This window comes from Homarus americanus, unplaced genomic scaffold, assembly GCF_018991925.1.
Source record: "Homarus americanus isolate GMGI-L3 unplaced genomic scaffold, GMGI_Hamer_2.0 scaffold26351, whole genome shotgun sequence".
In the NCBI taxonomy this organism is placed as follows: Eukaryota; Metazoa; Arthropoda; class Malacostraca; order Decapoda; family Nephropidae; genus Homarus; species Homarus americanus.
In genome coordinates this window covers 6,827,095-6,843,802 of record NW_024724368.1, presented here as the reverse complement: position 1 = coordinate 6,843,802, position 16,708 = coordinate 6,827,095, and the positions used below count along the sequence as shown (strand labels likewise).

At 39.6% G+C, this 16,708-nt stretch overlaps 1 protein-coding gene across 5 annotated transcripts in view; it reads right to left on the bottom strand.

The window, feature by feature from the left end:
• Window positions 1-12,546, bottom strand: part of LOC121864237 (carbohydrate sulfotransferase 11-like) — a 35,640-nt gene extending 23,094 nt beyond the window's left edge. The window contains exons 1-2 of one of the 5 annotated variants that reach the window (XM_042363283.1): window positions 12,462-12,546; window positions 7,924-8,308 (exon numbers count right to left, since the gene is read on the bottom strand). In XM_042363283.1, coding sequence (XP_042219217.1) covers window positions 7,924-8,211 — 288 coding nt within the window. In that variant the 5' untranslated portion in view covers window positions 8,212-8,308; window positions 12,462-12,546. Of the gene's footprint in view, window positions 1-7,923; window positions 8,319-12,388 lie in introns of all 5 variants that reach the window. The other 4 variants (XM_042363288.1, XM_042363287.1, XM_042363286.1 and 1 more) reach the window with 4 other exon arrangements.
• Window positions 12,547-16,708: the final 4,162 nt, after the last annotated feature.

Genomic DNA, 16,708 nt, shown 5'->3' with positions numbered 1-16,708 from the left:
GTCAACAAGAAACTTGGTAAAAAAAAAAAAAGCAGGTAAATATTGCATGCAGGGAGGATGCCATATATCGACACACACAGGTTTATGGTGTTATTGTGAGTCAGTTAGGAGGATTATGGGGGTTTTGTCAGGTTGTTTAACACGTCTTGGTAGTCGTGGTGTGTTGGGGGTGAGAGGAGGTATGTGCTGATCAGGATACACGTTATGCCTATACGTATCAATATCCAGGAGCAGGTAAAATATCTTAATTCCCTCCACGTTATGTTGATGAAACTGCTAATGCTTGGTGAGGCTTCCAACACGGGTGGTAGCTGGTGGTGAGAGGTGTGTACAGAACAAGGGCAGGGGTCACCGCGCTAGCTTGACCTAATGGTTTCAGTAGTATTTTGTTGTATGCATGATTCCCGTGTTTCTAGTTGACCCCTACGTGGCATCATTTACTCGTAAAGATCCATTACTTGCTAGGGGTTCGACTCCGGCCTCTACCTGGTAATCAAGCGGGTACTGTCATGCAAATAAATGCAATGGAACGCAGGAAGGTGATGAGGCTGGATGGATATAGTGAAAGTCTTCCATGTACTGCTTTGGATTATTCATAATCACAGTCAGCGTTTACGAGGTAATCGGCCAGCCGTGGTGCCGGTGCCTCAGGTTAAGACGTCCTTACACCACAGGCTAGCTGACCTCCGCCACCTACTTTTACGCTGATTATGTCGATGAAGAAGAGAATATAATGATACAATGATGCTTTCAACTCCCTGCTTTTACATCACCAACTACCGTGTAAACTATGATGGTGAGTACACTACTGATGTGTCTTGGTAAACTCACCCTCATAACACAGATGCTGACGCAGAAAGAGAGAAGAAATATATCACTGGTACTGATATAATGAAGATTTATATTGTTGTCAGAGAATACTGAATATTCCTGGGGCTCAGAAGAAGAAGGGCCGTTGTCAAGAAAATATATTCTGCAGTAGAGAACAACAAATTTTTATCATCAACTTCACAATAATCAAAGTAAATATTACATTCTTTCAACGTGTAATGATGGTGTTAAGAGATGTTGTCTATACACTTTATAGTTACTCTATATTTACTCATAACCGCCATATTGTATACCCAGTTCAACCATTACTGATACAATATTGGTTCAGTATTGCCAAGTGACCTTGTTTATGTGATCTCGAAAACGTCAAACAATTTACATTTGCTTTTTTTTTAACTAGAGATAAGTTTTGTTGATAGATAAACTAATTGACTATAATATATTGCAAACAAATAATTTATAATTTTGTTAGTGCTGTCTAAAAGAAAATTTATCATTAAAGCTTGACAAAATATCATGGAATCTAAAATCTCAATAATTAATGAATAAATGAAAGGAGGCATCGGTTCCACCACTGCATTCGATCGACTTCATTTCCCCAACTTTAAATGTAGATGAAACACGGATGCCCTGGGAACAAACTATCACCACCTTAAATGTAAACGGTGAAGGAGAGAGGAATACAGGAACAGAAGGGAAGGAGTGGAGGAGGAGTGAGTGAATGGTGGAATTCCTCGAGGAGTCCTTCATGGTATAATACGTAAACAACACGTCTTGCTAAAGTTAACTCTGGGTGATAGACAGCGTTGGCACGATTCTGTTTTTGGAACGTACGTGTGTGTGTGTGTGTGTGTGTGTGTGTGTGTGTGTGTGTGTGTGTGTGTGTGTGTGTAATAATAATAATAATAAACGGTTTATTAATAGAGTTGCAGCCGGTGGCTGAAAATATACAGACTTACATTTAATTTAGACATAATGATATAATATGCATTGAATCATTTACAGGGCTGTGCAGTACATAAATCAGGAGTTGTTTATTATTTTAACGATAGATGGGATGGTGCTGTTCTTATATCTATCGGTGCGGGCTCTTATGGGCTGAATTTTTTGTAGTGGCGGACTGCTCAAGTTGGGTGGGGGCTGCAGGAGTGGCGATGGCGAGGTGGTGCAGTCCACGGCCAAACCTGCCAGTGCTTGGTGGTGGAGGTCACTGAGGATGGCAAGTGGAGAGCGTTGGTGTAGCCGGGTATTCTGCGCCGAGCATGATTCTGCAGGCCCTTTTCTGTACCTTCTCTAGCTGACGTTGTTGGGTGAGTTGAGACGACCAGGCTGGTGATGCATACGTTAGTTTTGGGAGAATAAAGGCGTTGTAGATGGTCCTCAGCTCTGGCGTGGGTGTCCCAAGTGACCTAAGTCTTCATGTATGTGTGTGTGTGTGTGTGTGTGTGTGTGTGTGTGTGTGTGTGTGTGTGTACAGAAGCAGGAAGAACTGAAGAAAGAAATATAAATACAGTGGAATGAGAAGGAAATAGAGGAAGTAATGATAAACTTGAGTGTGTAGGAAGAACAGAGAATTTGGGGAGGGATGGGAGAAAGTGACAGGTGGAGAGAGATGATGTGAGAAAGTGACAGGTGGAGGGCAAGTGAGAGGAAGTGTCACCTGAAGATGGGTCGGGTGGAGGAAGAGGAAGAGAAGGGAAGTGGAGGAGGACTGAGCAGCTGATGATGAGTGGATGAGAGGATGTGGATGAACCTAGAGAGAGAGAGAGAGAGTTATTTATAAGTAGAGGAAGTATGGAAATGTGTCAAGTAGAGGAGGAAGATGTGTCAAATGAAGGAGGAAAAAAGAGGAGGATAAAAAAATGGGGGATGGCATTTCCAGGGTGGAGAGAGCATTGGTGTAGCCGGAGTATTCTGCGCCGAGCATGATTCTGCAGGCCCTTTTCTGTACCTTCTCTAGCTGACGTTGTAGGGTGGAGTTGAGAGAAGACGACCAGGCTGGTGACGCATACGTTAGTTTGGGGAGAATAAAGGCGTTGTAGATGGTCCTCAGCTCTGGCGTGGGTGTCCCAAGTGACCTAAGTCGTCGTAGCATGTAGAGACGATACGAGGCTGTCTTGACTGTGTTATTTACATGGGCCTTCCAGTCAAGTTTGTGTGTGTGTGTGTTTAAATAATGACAGACAACACTAAAGATAGAGAGAGTGAGTAAAGACATAAAGGAATGAAGATATAAAACTATAGATAGGATAAAGATAAGACGTAAAGAAACAGTAATAAGTGAGGAGGGAGAAGGAAGAAGGAGGGAAGGAGAAGGAGGGAGGAGGCAGGTAAGGGGGGAAGATAGTGTTGCAGGACTCATTATAATCCTCAGTAGGAGAATGTTTCTGCAGGTCGAGGGCGTCTTACCCATGGTGGTGGTTAAGGGTTGGTAGATGGTTTGGTGGTGGAGGTGAGGGGTTGGGGAGGGGTGATGGTGGTAGTGGTAATGATGGTTGTTGTGGTGATGGTTGTGTGGGGGAGGAGGGGGGGGCATATACAAGAAGTATGACCACTTTTGCAAGTACATAATAATTCCTCTCTCAACCGATGATCGCCGCCTTCCTTTGTATCAAGTCATTCTTCTCCTCTTCCTTCTCCTCTTCCTCCTCCTCCTCCTCTTCCTCCTCCTCCTCCTCTTCCTCCTCCTCCTCCTCCTCCTCCTCTTCCTCCGTGTTTTGTAATCGATGATATTCCACGCTGTGACGTCATAGGTTTAAGACTGGTTTATCTAGGACTGGAGAATGGTAAGAAGCATAAAGCCGGGTTTTATTCTTGGTCAATGATGTATTGTTATACCCGTTAGGACTTGGTGTATTTCTTAAAACAAGTGATATTTGTTATTATTTTGTTATTAATATTATTATTATTATTATTATTATTATTATGAATATTATTATTATTATTATTTTTATGATAATAATAATAATAATAATAATAATAATATCATTATTATTATTATTATTATTATTATTATTATTATTATTATTATTATTATTATTATTATTATTATCATTATCATTATCATTATCATTATCATTATCATTATCATTATCATCATTATTATTATTATTATTATTATTATTATTATTATTATTATTATTATTATTATTATTATTATTATTATTATTATAATTATACACTCAGTGTTTTTACTGTGAAGGAAATATGAATGTGTGTGAGTGCGTGCGGCTGGTCGGGGCAGTGATGGATGGCGCCAGATGATGGACACTTTACAATGGCTGTATAGTAAACATTTTGGCATATAATCAGAAGTAACAAGTGTTCCCATCCAAACACTGTCGTTATCTGATGAAGAAGTCCACACACATGATTACTGAAGTCAAAAATGTTAATATAATCATAAGTCAGTGTTTTTGTAAATTTTTCCATATTTATTCATATTTATTTATCTGTTTATTTACCTTTATCTCATAAAACACATACAAAAAAACACGTCTTTAGAATATTATTTGTCATTATTATTTTCACTCGCCTCAACTGAAGTACTGAGACATTTAAGAGTATAAAAGCAAGATTGTAATTATTGTTAAGAGGGCAGTCGATAATGGACCACCTGTAACCAATTACTGATAATTGTCCTCATTACAGATTTTAAACGACGTGGTTGGGTACTTAACTACTACACTCCCCCACAATTACTGCCTGGAGGGAAAGTACCGAGGGATGAAACATATGGCAGTAATGGTGAGTAGTTTATTAAATTAAAGTTTTATAAATCATTACTGAACGATGTCATTTATTTATTGTGGGTATATAATCTGATAAGCTTGTGTATGGCATGTCTTTGTTGTGGTTTTGATAAGATTAAAGAGCCTGTGGAGTGGTTGATATAATTACTATTGAGATTTCCACCAGTATGGCCAACTACACCTAACCTAACCTAACCAAACTTCACCTCACCTCACCTAAATTAGTCTGTGGTTGAATCCCCAAAAAATTTAACTAAAATTATCGATATTTTGTGACCAACGTTTATTAACAGTACGAAAAAATATAAAATAAAATAAATATAATAATTTAAAATAAAGAATAAATTAGAAATATAGAGATACTTGAGGTTTTGGGAAGTGGGTGTGATGGGCGTTGTGGGTGTGTGGGTGAAGTAAACAGAGAGTTGATAGAGAAGTGTAGCTAACGTAACCTAGTGACTTGAGAGGAGGAGGAGAAGCAGGAAGGAATAATTGATGATTGAGGGACTTTGATACAATTAAGGATGGAAGAATTACGTAGCTTGTGTATAAGGAAGATCCGATAATTGAAGGAGAATAGATATAAAAAAATCGATAATTCAGGAATATGAGGACAAATTTTTATAAAGGAACTTGACGAAGTAAAGAATTAAAATTTATTACTTATATGTTAGGTGATGTTGATAACCTGTACTATATTAAACATAATTAGTCAGGAACCTCGTGGGTGTACTGTATATACGATGCACGGACAAAAACTCACCCGATAAAGCAAACCTGACCTAGTTAACATTGTAGTACCTAACCTGTCCGGTGAGTTTTTATCCGTGTACTGTGTAAGTATCCACTCCAGGTTACTGACTGGTTACGTGTCATGATATTAACTAGGTTGGGTTAGGTTAAGTAAGCAGGTTGTTCTTTTGTTCTTTTGTTATGAAACGGAAAATTGACTCGTTATCCCCTCCGTTCCCCGGGCCAATTTGGGAAGACATACAAAGAAATACCTCTATTGTGTACGCGGAACAAACCAAAGTTACGAAATATATAAGAGTGTAAAAAAATTATTATACAATGTAGCTGAAGTAATATTCTGTACTACTTTCTTCTCAAACCTCATTTATTATTATTATTATTATTATTTTTTTTTTTTTTTGGGGGGTTCAAATGGGGTCAAACTCATGTCACGTCTCGTCTTTTATCATTTTCTTTATCAATTCTTCCTTTCATTTAACAATCCTTAGGGCCGTTTTTTTTTATATTTAATAATTTAATTACCGACTTCCTCTCTACTCTTACCGGTGATATAGCGCCCCCTCTAGCATGACCGGCAATTAGAGCAACTTAACTACTGTTCTTGTGGTAATATTTTCCAATTACTCTCACAGACAGTGCCACGCAAATCATTAACCCCTCTGGCTATTGGGTGTCTGAGGCATTTATTTTTTTAACCTCATCCCTTTCACGTGATTATTTCTTTGTAATTTTGTATATTTGTATTTTTCGTTTATTTGTATTTTTCGTTTATTTTTGTTTTTGATTAGTCTCTCCGTCTGGTTAGGTTAGGTTAGGTTAGGTTAGGTTAGGTTAGGTTAGGTTAGGTTAGGTTTGGTTTCTGTCCTACCAGGATGTTTGGTGATAGACATTTAACTGTTGTAATGTCTGAGGAAATGTTCAAGGGTGTTAATAATCAATGTTAATAAAAGTTAATATGTTGAGATTAACTTGTGTGTCTCTAACTACCTAATTCTATATCCTGGAACGAGTACTTAATAACCGAATTTATATATCTTTGATTTATATACCGGTACACTGGGTATATACAATGCATATACTGTATAAACTCGTTGAGGTAACTTTGCGTAACTGTATAAATTACCAAGCACATACAGACCTTCCATATAGGTAATTCCTTTCAGTATTTGTAGGTCTTATAATGCTGTATTTAATTATCTTATATGTAGTATTTTGTCTATATGTTTCTTCGTACCATATTATCAGTATCCATCTTTCAGTATATTTTTAGTCCCACTCCTGATATATATATTTCTTGGCTTTTAAGTGGATATATACAGCTACACTGGCTTTTTAAATGCAGTACCTTTCGAAATAAAATCAACTCTGTCTCATCCCATCGTATTGTTTCACCTAGAATGAGTCGCTGAAAAAAATCCCCAAGTTGAGTTTAATAGTTCAATGTTGTTCCTCCGTTGAGACAGAATTATATGTTACAAGACGAATTCCTTTCCCCGAGTACCTTTATACCGAGAGTGTGGCACCACGTAACTTGGGCGGGTTACTACTGCATTGTGATACCTAAAGATGGTTTATGTGAAGGTTGGGTTAAGACTGGCATTACTCCAGCCGACGCACGAGCCGACGGTGTTATCTTGGATCTTTAGTTCAGTTTTGAGGAGTAAAAGCGTCTTGTGTGGTGTCTTAACTGTTGAGTCATTTATCTGATGGGAAAGTTGAGATCAAGGTAAACCAGGAGGAGGTTTATCTTTATTCGGGAAAATTCCTCAACACAGTACCAGGTGGGAGGAAGCCTTAAACCATAACTCCTGGTGGTGGTGGGGGGGGGGGGGCCTCTTAAACCCTGATGGGAGGGACCCCCAGACCATAGCCCCTGATGGAAGTCTTTCTTGATCAAGGTGAACCGAGTGGGAACGTAATCCCCTTGTATGACGCCCCGCCTCCCTCGTCCTTTCCACATAGATGAAACGGAAATAATGAGGAAGCTGTTGGTTTTTATGATGCCTGCGACATGCTTCCAGTACAGGGACTGAAAATAATTCTCTTACAGTCCAATGGTTTTTTCCTCCTCGTGCATGTGATGATGATAACTGCTGAGCCAGGTCAAGTGTGAAGGCCACTCGTGTATTCTAATTTACTTTTGTGATTTTGACAGGAAACTGATATGTAGAAGGTACTTAATAAAACTAATGGCATATTAATGGGAGGAAAAACTGAGGTCAAGTAAAAGATGTAAGGTAGACGAATGTGTAAATTTCATTGTTTCAGTAATAATGTCGAAACGTTTTCAGTTATCATGAGTGTTGCTGGGTAGGTGGCCTAGACAGCTGGTGATGACTGGTATGTGTTTAAATAGTCACCATACTGTTGCCTGTGATAGTGACGCGTAACATGCTCATAGTGTTCGCTCTAAAACACCTCACAAGTTCGAATAAAATGAAAGATTAAAGCGTCAAAATATGTCTCTTTTTATTTATCTTAAAGGAATTACAGCAGTTTAGGTAAAATATTCTTGGGTATTATTATGCTTAAGAAAGATCGCTCGTGTTGGAGATGAAAAACTAGCATTGAATTATAGGATACTTACCTCAGTGACCCACTCCAAGAGAGTGATGTTATCATCTTCGCCGGTAGTGATGGGGTCGGGGTCCAGCAGGAGCGCCAGGCCGCAGTAGATAGCCAGAGCCGTCACCCAGACCCGCCAGCCTGCCCTCCTCAGTCCTGCTCTCTCCACTCTCGCTCTCACTCGACCCACCAGCTCCTCCATTTTTGTTTCTGCTCCACTTCCTCCTGTATAGTTCTTTCCTCCTTTTCCATATTCACGAGTCTTAGCAAACATGGCTGGTCGTAGCTGTGCAGTGTTTGGCAAGTTCATCGTTTGACCACCAGCTGAGCAGCATTTCTTCCCAGCTGCCCTGCACTAACACCCACGAGTTACACAATTGCTTAGATATTATCAATTACCTGTAAAGCTAATAAGTCCTACAGGATGAATAAGTCGTTCGTATGTGTAATATATTTTATGAATAATATACAGTATCATCTTGCTCTAGAAATATTGCTTAACACAAAGTTCTGGATGGCTGAGGTTTTTATGATAAATTTAATTCATATTACAGTATTAGAAAAGTATTAGCTGTGATTGTAGACTTTAATAATGTAAAGGTCGGGATATTTATCATTATCAGGACTTGATAAAAAACACTGGAGCTGTTGTCACTGAACACTGACATTTACTGTTTTTTAAGCGTGTTATTTCGTGTAACAGTAAGAAAACACAGTAGGTGACGGGCACAGTATCCCCTTCTCTCCACCACAGAAAACGGGTCAAAGGTTGACGCCCGCGCCGCCAGTGATTTCAAGCAGGTCATACTTGATAATCATTGAGTTCCCAGCGTCTGGTGCCCACATAAATGGCCCACTTTACTGCCTTCTGCTGTTGCTTAACTCACACATTTACCTATTATTTTCCGCTTCCCCGTGGAGAAACAAACAATGGGTCCGTATTTGCGATAAACAATAAAGTAAACATACGTTAGCCTACGTATGTGATAGTGAGTTACCATACTTTCACCGTACATGAGTTTCGATTTTTTTCCCTCAAAATTTATAATTTATGACTGGAACAAGATAAAAAGAAACGCTCTTGTAAGGACCTAACCTAATCTTCACCGATTCATAACCCCCCCCCCCCTGTTAATCTTAATAAACCCATAAATACCAAGGTAACTTATTCGCTCCTGAAATGTAAACACCAGGGATGCAAGCTAAAGATTCTAACCTATTTTTACATTTCTTAACCTCCGCATTATAGTTATCAAGACTCTACCATCTTCTGCCATCATCGTGGTTCAGGAGAGCGTTCACTGTGACTGATACGGTGACAAGGCAGAACGGTGCTACTTTGCAATTCTACTTTCTGAACCTTTTGAATACGACGACTTCACCACCACGAGTGCATCGTCCTCTTGACTCGATGGGGGATTGGTCAGTATATTGAAAGGGGGGGTTAGGTCATTGTACTCATGGGGTTAAGACATGCAGTAGGTCAGTTCATTATACATAAGGGGTTGTTGGTATTGTTGCCAAGGGGTTAAGTGTTATTGGGTTAATTCACTGTCTTCAGGGGTTTCCATTGTGCTCAAGGGATTAAGATATTATTATGAAAATGTTTAGTCTTTATGCTTAAGAAGTTTAGATATGTTATTTAATGGGCAAAATTCGTTGTACTGGGGAGGGAAGGAAGGAGGTTAAAGGGAGGTAGATAGGAGGAGGAACGTAGACAGGGCGGGAGGGAGGGAGGGAGGGAAGGAAGGAAGGAAGGAAGGAAGGAAGGAAGAAAGGAGGGAGGGAGGGAGGAAGGAAGGAAGGGAGTATTTGCAATCGTAATCAAAAGGGGTCAACAAATGTGTACATAGGCCGCATCATCATCTGTACTTCCATCCACAGTCACGACCCAAAACAAGCACACTCACCATCCAGACGTCTCTCTCCTTACCCCACCCCACCCCCCCTACCCCACCTCTCCTTACCCCACCTCTTTTTACCCCACCTCTCTTTACCCCACCCCACCCCCCCTACCCTACCCCATCAGTATATAATGTATCTCGACGTTGTTAAACCAGTTAAATAATGAGCAGGCCAGGTATTTAGTGGAGGTGGCAGGAGGCAACAGCACGAATTGGTACCACCACCTCTTAAAACGGTGGGGTCGAGTTGCTTGTGCTTCACTCGAGACCACTACCACCATTACCTACCACCACCATAAGCCGCAGCACAACCAGCCTTTCCATCCTTTCACCGACATACTCAGTTAATGTGAGGTGTGACTCTTAGGGTTCTTTCACACTTGAGGCCGAGTGAGTCAAGTTAACAACACATATCTCACACTATTTTCGAATCACATCTAAATTCGAATCCTTCACATTTTAGCCTAGAGGGAAGACAGTTTCCCTCTCCCTAGACAAACAGTGAGTCGTGTAACAGATATTAGCTAGGTTGAGGTGGTAGGTAAGATAGGAGGTCATATAGGCCCCCGGTTGAAGTGGTACATAAGAGGTCACATGGGCCCCAGTACTGAATTAACGCCCAGTGAGATTTGGACTCGTATAGAACTTGTAGTGTTAGGTTGGGACTGAGTGTATTTATAGAAGATTTATTAGCAAGTGGTATTATTAGAATTAGTATTAAATAAACCTGACATTATTAGGACTGGAATTAGCACTGGTATTATTCGAATTTAAATGATATCAAAGTGGTATTATTATCATAAGGATTAGAATATATTAATACTTGGGTATCAATCCTCGCACAGTAGTTAGATTAGGCAAGTCGGCTACTATTTTGAAGTTCCAATTTGACCAATCACCGATGAGCATATTCTGCCACGTATTACGCTATCATGTTAGTCATACCATCATGTTAGTCACACCATCATGTTAGTCACACCATCATGTTAGTCATACCATCATGTTAGTCATACCATCATGTTAGTCATACCATAATGTTAGTCACACCATCATGTTAGTTAGTCACGCACATCATGTTAGTCACCATCATGTTAGTCATCATGTTAGTCACGCCATCATGTTAGTCACACCATCATGTTAGTCACGCGGTGCTGTACTCGGAAACCCAGAAGGCCTGAATCGGATGCCTTCTACTGTATAACAAAGAAATACGAACAGCAAGTAAAATGTCCACTTATGACACATACAGTAAGTGAACGTTTTACTTGGCGTAATTTGATCAAGATTATATCACGTAAAGATTAGCCCCCTTGGATTAACTGAAGATTAACCCCCCGATTACCAGCAGCACTCCCCGGATAATATACCATGAACAGCACTCCCTGGATAATATACCATGAACAGCACTCCCTGGATAATATACCATGAACAGCACTCCCTGGATGATATACCATGAACAGCACTCCCTGGATAATATACCATGAACAGCACTCCCTGGATAATATACCATGAACAGCACTCCCTGGATAATATACCATGAACAGCACTCCCTGGATAATATACCATGAACAGCACTCCCCGGATAATATACCAGCACTCCCTGGATACCATGAACAGCACTCCCTGGATAATATACCATGAACAGCACTCCCTGGATAATATACCATGAACAGCACTCCCTGGATATATACCATGAACAGCACTCCCTGGATAATATACCATGAACAGCACTCCCTGGATAATATACCATGAACAGCACTCCCTGGATAATATACCATGAACAGCACTCCTTGGATATTATACCATGAACAGCACTCCCTGGATAATATACCATGAACAGCACTCCCTGGATAATATACCATGAACAGCACTCCCTGGATATATACCATGAACAGCACTCCCTGGATGATATACCATGAACAGCACTCCCTGGATGATATACCATGAACAGCACTCCCTGGATGATATAACACTTCATCACTTGGGTATATGACATCGATGGGACAACCCGGAAATACCACCCATAACATCGCCGTCGAGGTCTTATAACACGTATCGTTATTTGCCTTTGGGAAGAATTATAGCGTCTTATATGATGGTATATATATATATATATATATATATATATATATATATATATATATATATATATATATATATATATATATATATATACTATAAAAACACACGGGAAAAGAGAAACAACGGAGCACCTTAGCTTTATCTTATCTTTTCATTGTGGATCTGCATGATATATATATATATATATATATATATATATATATATATATATATATATATATATATATATATATATATATATATATATATATATATACGAATGCACTATAATGACCCCGTTAGGAGTTCAGGATGATATCACAAAGCATTATCTATGTCAGCGGTGCAAACCTATATCAGGGACACTTATTTAGGACATGGTGTAAATTTGGGACTTTGCCATATCTGGGTATATACTGTGGATTTGTCTCTTGTACCCCGGTGAACGACCTTCCCTCCACCCTCTTCTCTGTGACGGCCGCCGCCCCTCACATACACGTCTGTACTTTATCCTCTCCTCACCGCTCACTACAACACGCTACACTTCACTAACACCACACTGTATATAAAACTTTTCACTGTGGTTGTTACACACGCTGTATGGCCGCTAAAAGTTACTGTGTGGCGATACAGGATGCAAGAACACCGGACTCCTGGACAACACTACCAACACGCCAGGAAGTCAGTTGCCGCGCATTATTTTGTCGAAACTTCTTATATTAATGGAAAAGTTTTGAGTTAGTATAGCGATAAATTATTCATTCATTATCCTGTATGAGACAATGGGGTGTGCTTGGATTGTGGGAATATAGATGAACGAGTGTTAAACCCGTGGAAAGTAATGTGGGATGGATAAATTCACGCTCCGCCATGCTGAATAACGGGACCGAGTTCGTTCGAATCGTCTGAGGCGGAGCAGTGTGTACCGTAAGTGATGTGAGATTTGTGGTGTTTTAATAATCAGATGTATTCCACCTGTTAAAGAACTTGTATAAAAAACGTAGATATTTTCCACGCGCGCTTAGTACGTTAGAAGTTAGAAGAAATTAACTCATTGTTTTCGGTGTATGTCGAGACGAACGTCCATATGAAATGTCCGTACCTTTGTGACTACTGTTTTAATTATAGTATGAACTAAAAAGTTACTTATAATTCAAACAAGGAAAAATCTCTTATAATCATTTTATTGAGAGAACTTGATGTTGTCAGTATGGATGCTGAAGCAGAAATGTGAGAGGCAACAAAGTCTTGAGTGTGGGTGCCTAAGTGTGTTGCGATGACTCGAGTCCGCCTCAGGCAAGACCAGTTCCCAAGTAACCCCCACCACCTACCTCTCAGTTCACTAACCCAGAATCTTGTTGGTGTATTTAGGCATTTTCTTTATGACCAATATATAGTGTAATATCAAAGGGAAAATTTTGTGGCGAGAGTTCATCTTTACTGAGAGAGTAAAGAGTATTGTAGCACTAGTTCTTTTGTGTTGGCAGTCTTAGTCATGGAATTAATCTGCTTTCTCGCGCATTTTTTCCTCTTTTGCATAATACTACAATATATCGTAAAACTCCAAGAGAGACATATTTCAAAAGTTAATTTCGCAAGGAACATTAAATCTCTCTACGATTCATTTATTTTAATCTTTTACATCTGTTACTCTCTGAATAATTTTGTTTTGGTGGCAAGTCATCTTTGTACTTCGAATTGAATATACAGTATGTTTATGAGGAACTCGGGAATACTTGTAGTTGTTAAATGTTCTGTTCTGTTCTGTTCTGTTCTGTCTTGTCCTGTCCTGTTCTGTGCTGTTCTGTTGATATTGACAGTTGTTGTGATGTAAGATACATACTGTACACAACTTAATTCTCTGCTTGAGGAAATTTCCGACTATTTCATTTTTAATTTATCAAAATGTTATCATACGACCAAATTAATGTTATTAATATTTGTACAGGTAGATAAATTAAATGACACTTAATGGAGTTATTAGATAAATATGTCTTACAAATTACAAGAGTATTTTTTTTTGTAATTGTAGAAGACGTTTATTTATTTTTTTATTACGTAACAACAGGTTTATATATAAGCTACACTATATCGTATAATTCACTCCCTCTCTTACATACCTCCAGCGCCACTATATTGGTTTAGTCCTTATATTGGTTTAGGTTTTATTATTTTAAGGGTAATCACCATAAATATTATCTAATCCTTCTGAAGACACAAATACTGATGCAAACTTGGTTGATGTAGAAACCTAAAATTGAAAAAAAAATTACGAAATATTAATATCTTATTCCAAAGTCGAGATTGACAGAGTGCCAACTGGAGTAGTTTACCATTAAATTACACCAGAGAAAACGTTCTATGTTTTTTTAGCCAAAGCTGACTGGACACTGAGGTGCAAAAACACGTGGACGAAACGAGCGACGAATGAGGAATAAAAGTGAGAGGAGAGAAACGAAAGGAAACGACGGGTGTGAAGTGGCTGAAGTTATCACAAATTTCAGTAGGTTTCAGGGGGAGAATAGTGAGGTGCTCTTAAAGGTTTGGTGCTTATATTTCGTATGGTACTACTCAATACTCATATCATCTATGGTAAAAAAAAAATAATAATTATATACACTATTATTCATTATGCAGTTTATATTGACTATAATTTTATTCATCTAAATACTGAATTTATACATGGATAGAATATTTTTCATCTAATTTATTTTTAATTTTAACATTTGGGAGGCCTGGGTTTCTTGGTAGCCCTGGGTTACTTGGTAGCCCTGGGTTACTTGGGAGCCCTGGGTTACTTGGTAGTCCTGGGTTACTTGGTAGTCCTGGGTTACTTGGGAGCCCTGGGTTACTTGGGAGCCCTGGGTTACTTGGGAGCCCTGGGTTACTTGGGAGCCCTGGATTTCTTGGGAGTCCTGGGTAGGTGTCCTGTTTGCCTTGTTTGTAATTCGGTCCTGCTATCAGATACTTCAGGTTTAGGGTAAAGGTGAGACATGGAGAGACGGAAGCTACTGTCTTGAGGAGATGAGGAGGGGAGGAGAGAATACAAGTGGTGGGGTTACCTAGAGAAATATCTGGTTTATTTTATACATACAGTACTTGTAGTGTTCTGTGAGGGGTGACGTGATTGGTGTACTTAGTTGTAGTGTTCTGTAAGGGGTGCCGGGATTGGTGTAGTTAGTTGTAGTGTTTTGTAAGGGGTGACGTGATTGGTGTACTTAGTTGTAGTGTTCTGTAAGGGGTGACGTGATTGGTGTACTTATTTGTAGTGTTCTGTAGGGGTGACGTGATTGGTGTGACGTGATTGGTGTACTTAGTTGTTGTGTTCTGTAAGGGGTGACGAGATTGGTGTACTTAGTTGTAGTGTTCTGTAAGGGTGACGTGATTGGTGTACTTTTTGTAGTGTTATGTAAGGGGGGTGACGTGATTGGTGTAGTTAGTTGTAGTGTTTTGTAAGGGGTGACGTGATTGGTGTACTTAGTTGTAGTGTTTTGTAAGGGGTGACGTGATTGGTGTACTTAGTTGTTGTGTTCTGTAAGGGGTGACGTGATTGGTGTACTTATTTGTAGTGTTCTGTAGGGGTGATGTGATTGGTGTACTTATTTGTAGTGTTCTGTGAGGGGTGACGTGATTGGTGTACTTAGTTGTAGTGTTCTGTAAGGGGTGCCGGGATTGGTGTAGTTAGTTGTAGTGTTTTGTAAGGGGTGACGTGATTGGTGGACTTAGTTGTAGTGTTTTGTAAGGGGTGACGTGATTGGTGTGCTTAGTTGTAGTGTTTTGTAAGGGGTGACGTGATTGGTGTACTTAGTTGTTGTGTTCTGTAAGGGGTGACGTGATTGGTGTACTTATTTGTAGTGTTCTGTAAGGGGTGATGTGATTGGTGTACTTATTTGTAGTGTTCTGTAAGGGGTGACGTGATTGGTGTACTTATTTGTAGTGTTCTGTAAGGGGTGACGTGATTGGTGTACTTATTTGTAGTGTTCTGTATGGGTTGACGGGATTGGTGTAGTTAGTTGTAGTGTTCTGCAAGGGGTGACGTGATTGGTGTACTCAGTTGTAGTGTTCTGCAAGGGGTGACGTGATTGGTGTACTCAGTTGTAATGTTCTGTAAGGGGTGCCGGGATTGGTGAACTGAGGGACTGGCTGCGGGACGTGAGGTGCCAAAGTGGAAGTAACATGGTCAGTGAGGGAGCAACCTGGTGCAGCCTGTATGTTACTTATATACCATGACGTGGCAGTGCTTGTACTCACCGGGCAAGTGACCCCTTACCTGTGCTGCTAGCATTTAAGCTGCCTTTCTCATTTACCTGAGGTTATACCATGATAAGCAAAAGTGACGAAGCGATGATGAATGAACAGGTTATTTAGGCTAGTTAGGGGATCGGATCACGCCCCTGGGAACAAGGAGTTAGTGTTCCTAGACTAGCGCTCGGAAACAATGCTTTAAGAGTCGTGAGACAGATGGGTCCTTTATTCTTCCCTCTTATGAACAGTCACACATCCTTTGTCACAACCATGTTCGTGATGGTCGGGTAGTGGGCCAACACCACCCCCACAAGACAACACTCTGGCTCACCTCTGTGTACTCTAACCTACCAAGACACTTTCAATTTAGTCGCTTTTTAAAGAGAACAATATTTGGTGAATTTCTTAAATATATATATATTACAAAGTTTATTGATAAAAGACATTATATATGTTGGCCATAAATTTAAATAAAGAATTTCTCTCCAGATTCTCAGAGATTCACATGATAAATATTACTTATAACTGGGCATGTAAGAGGACACCTTGTCGACTAATTGAAGCTAAAACATAAAACATCATCTAAATATACCAACC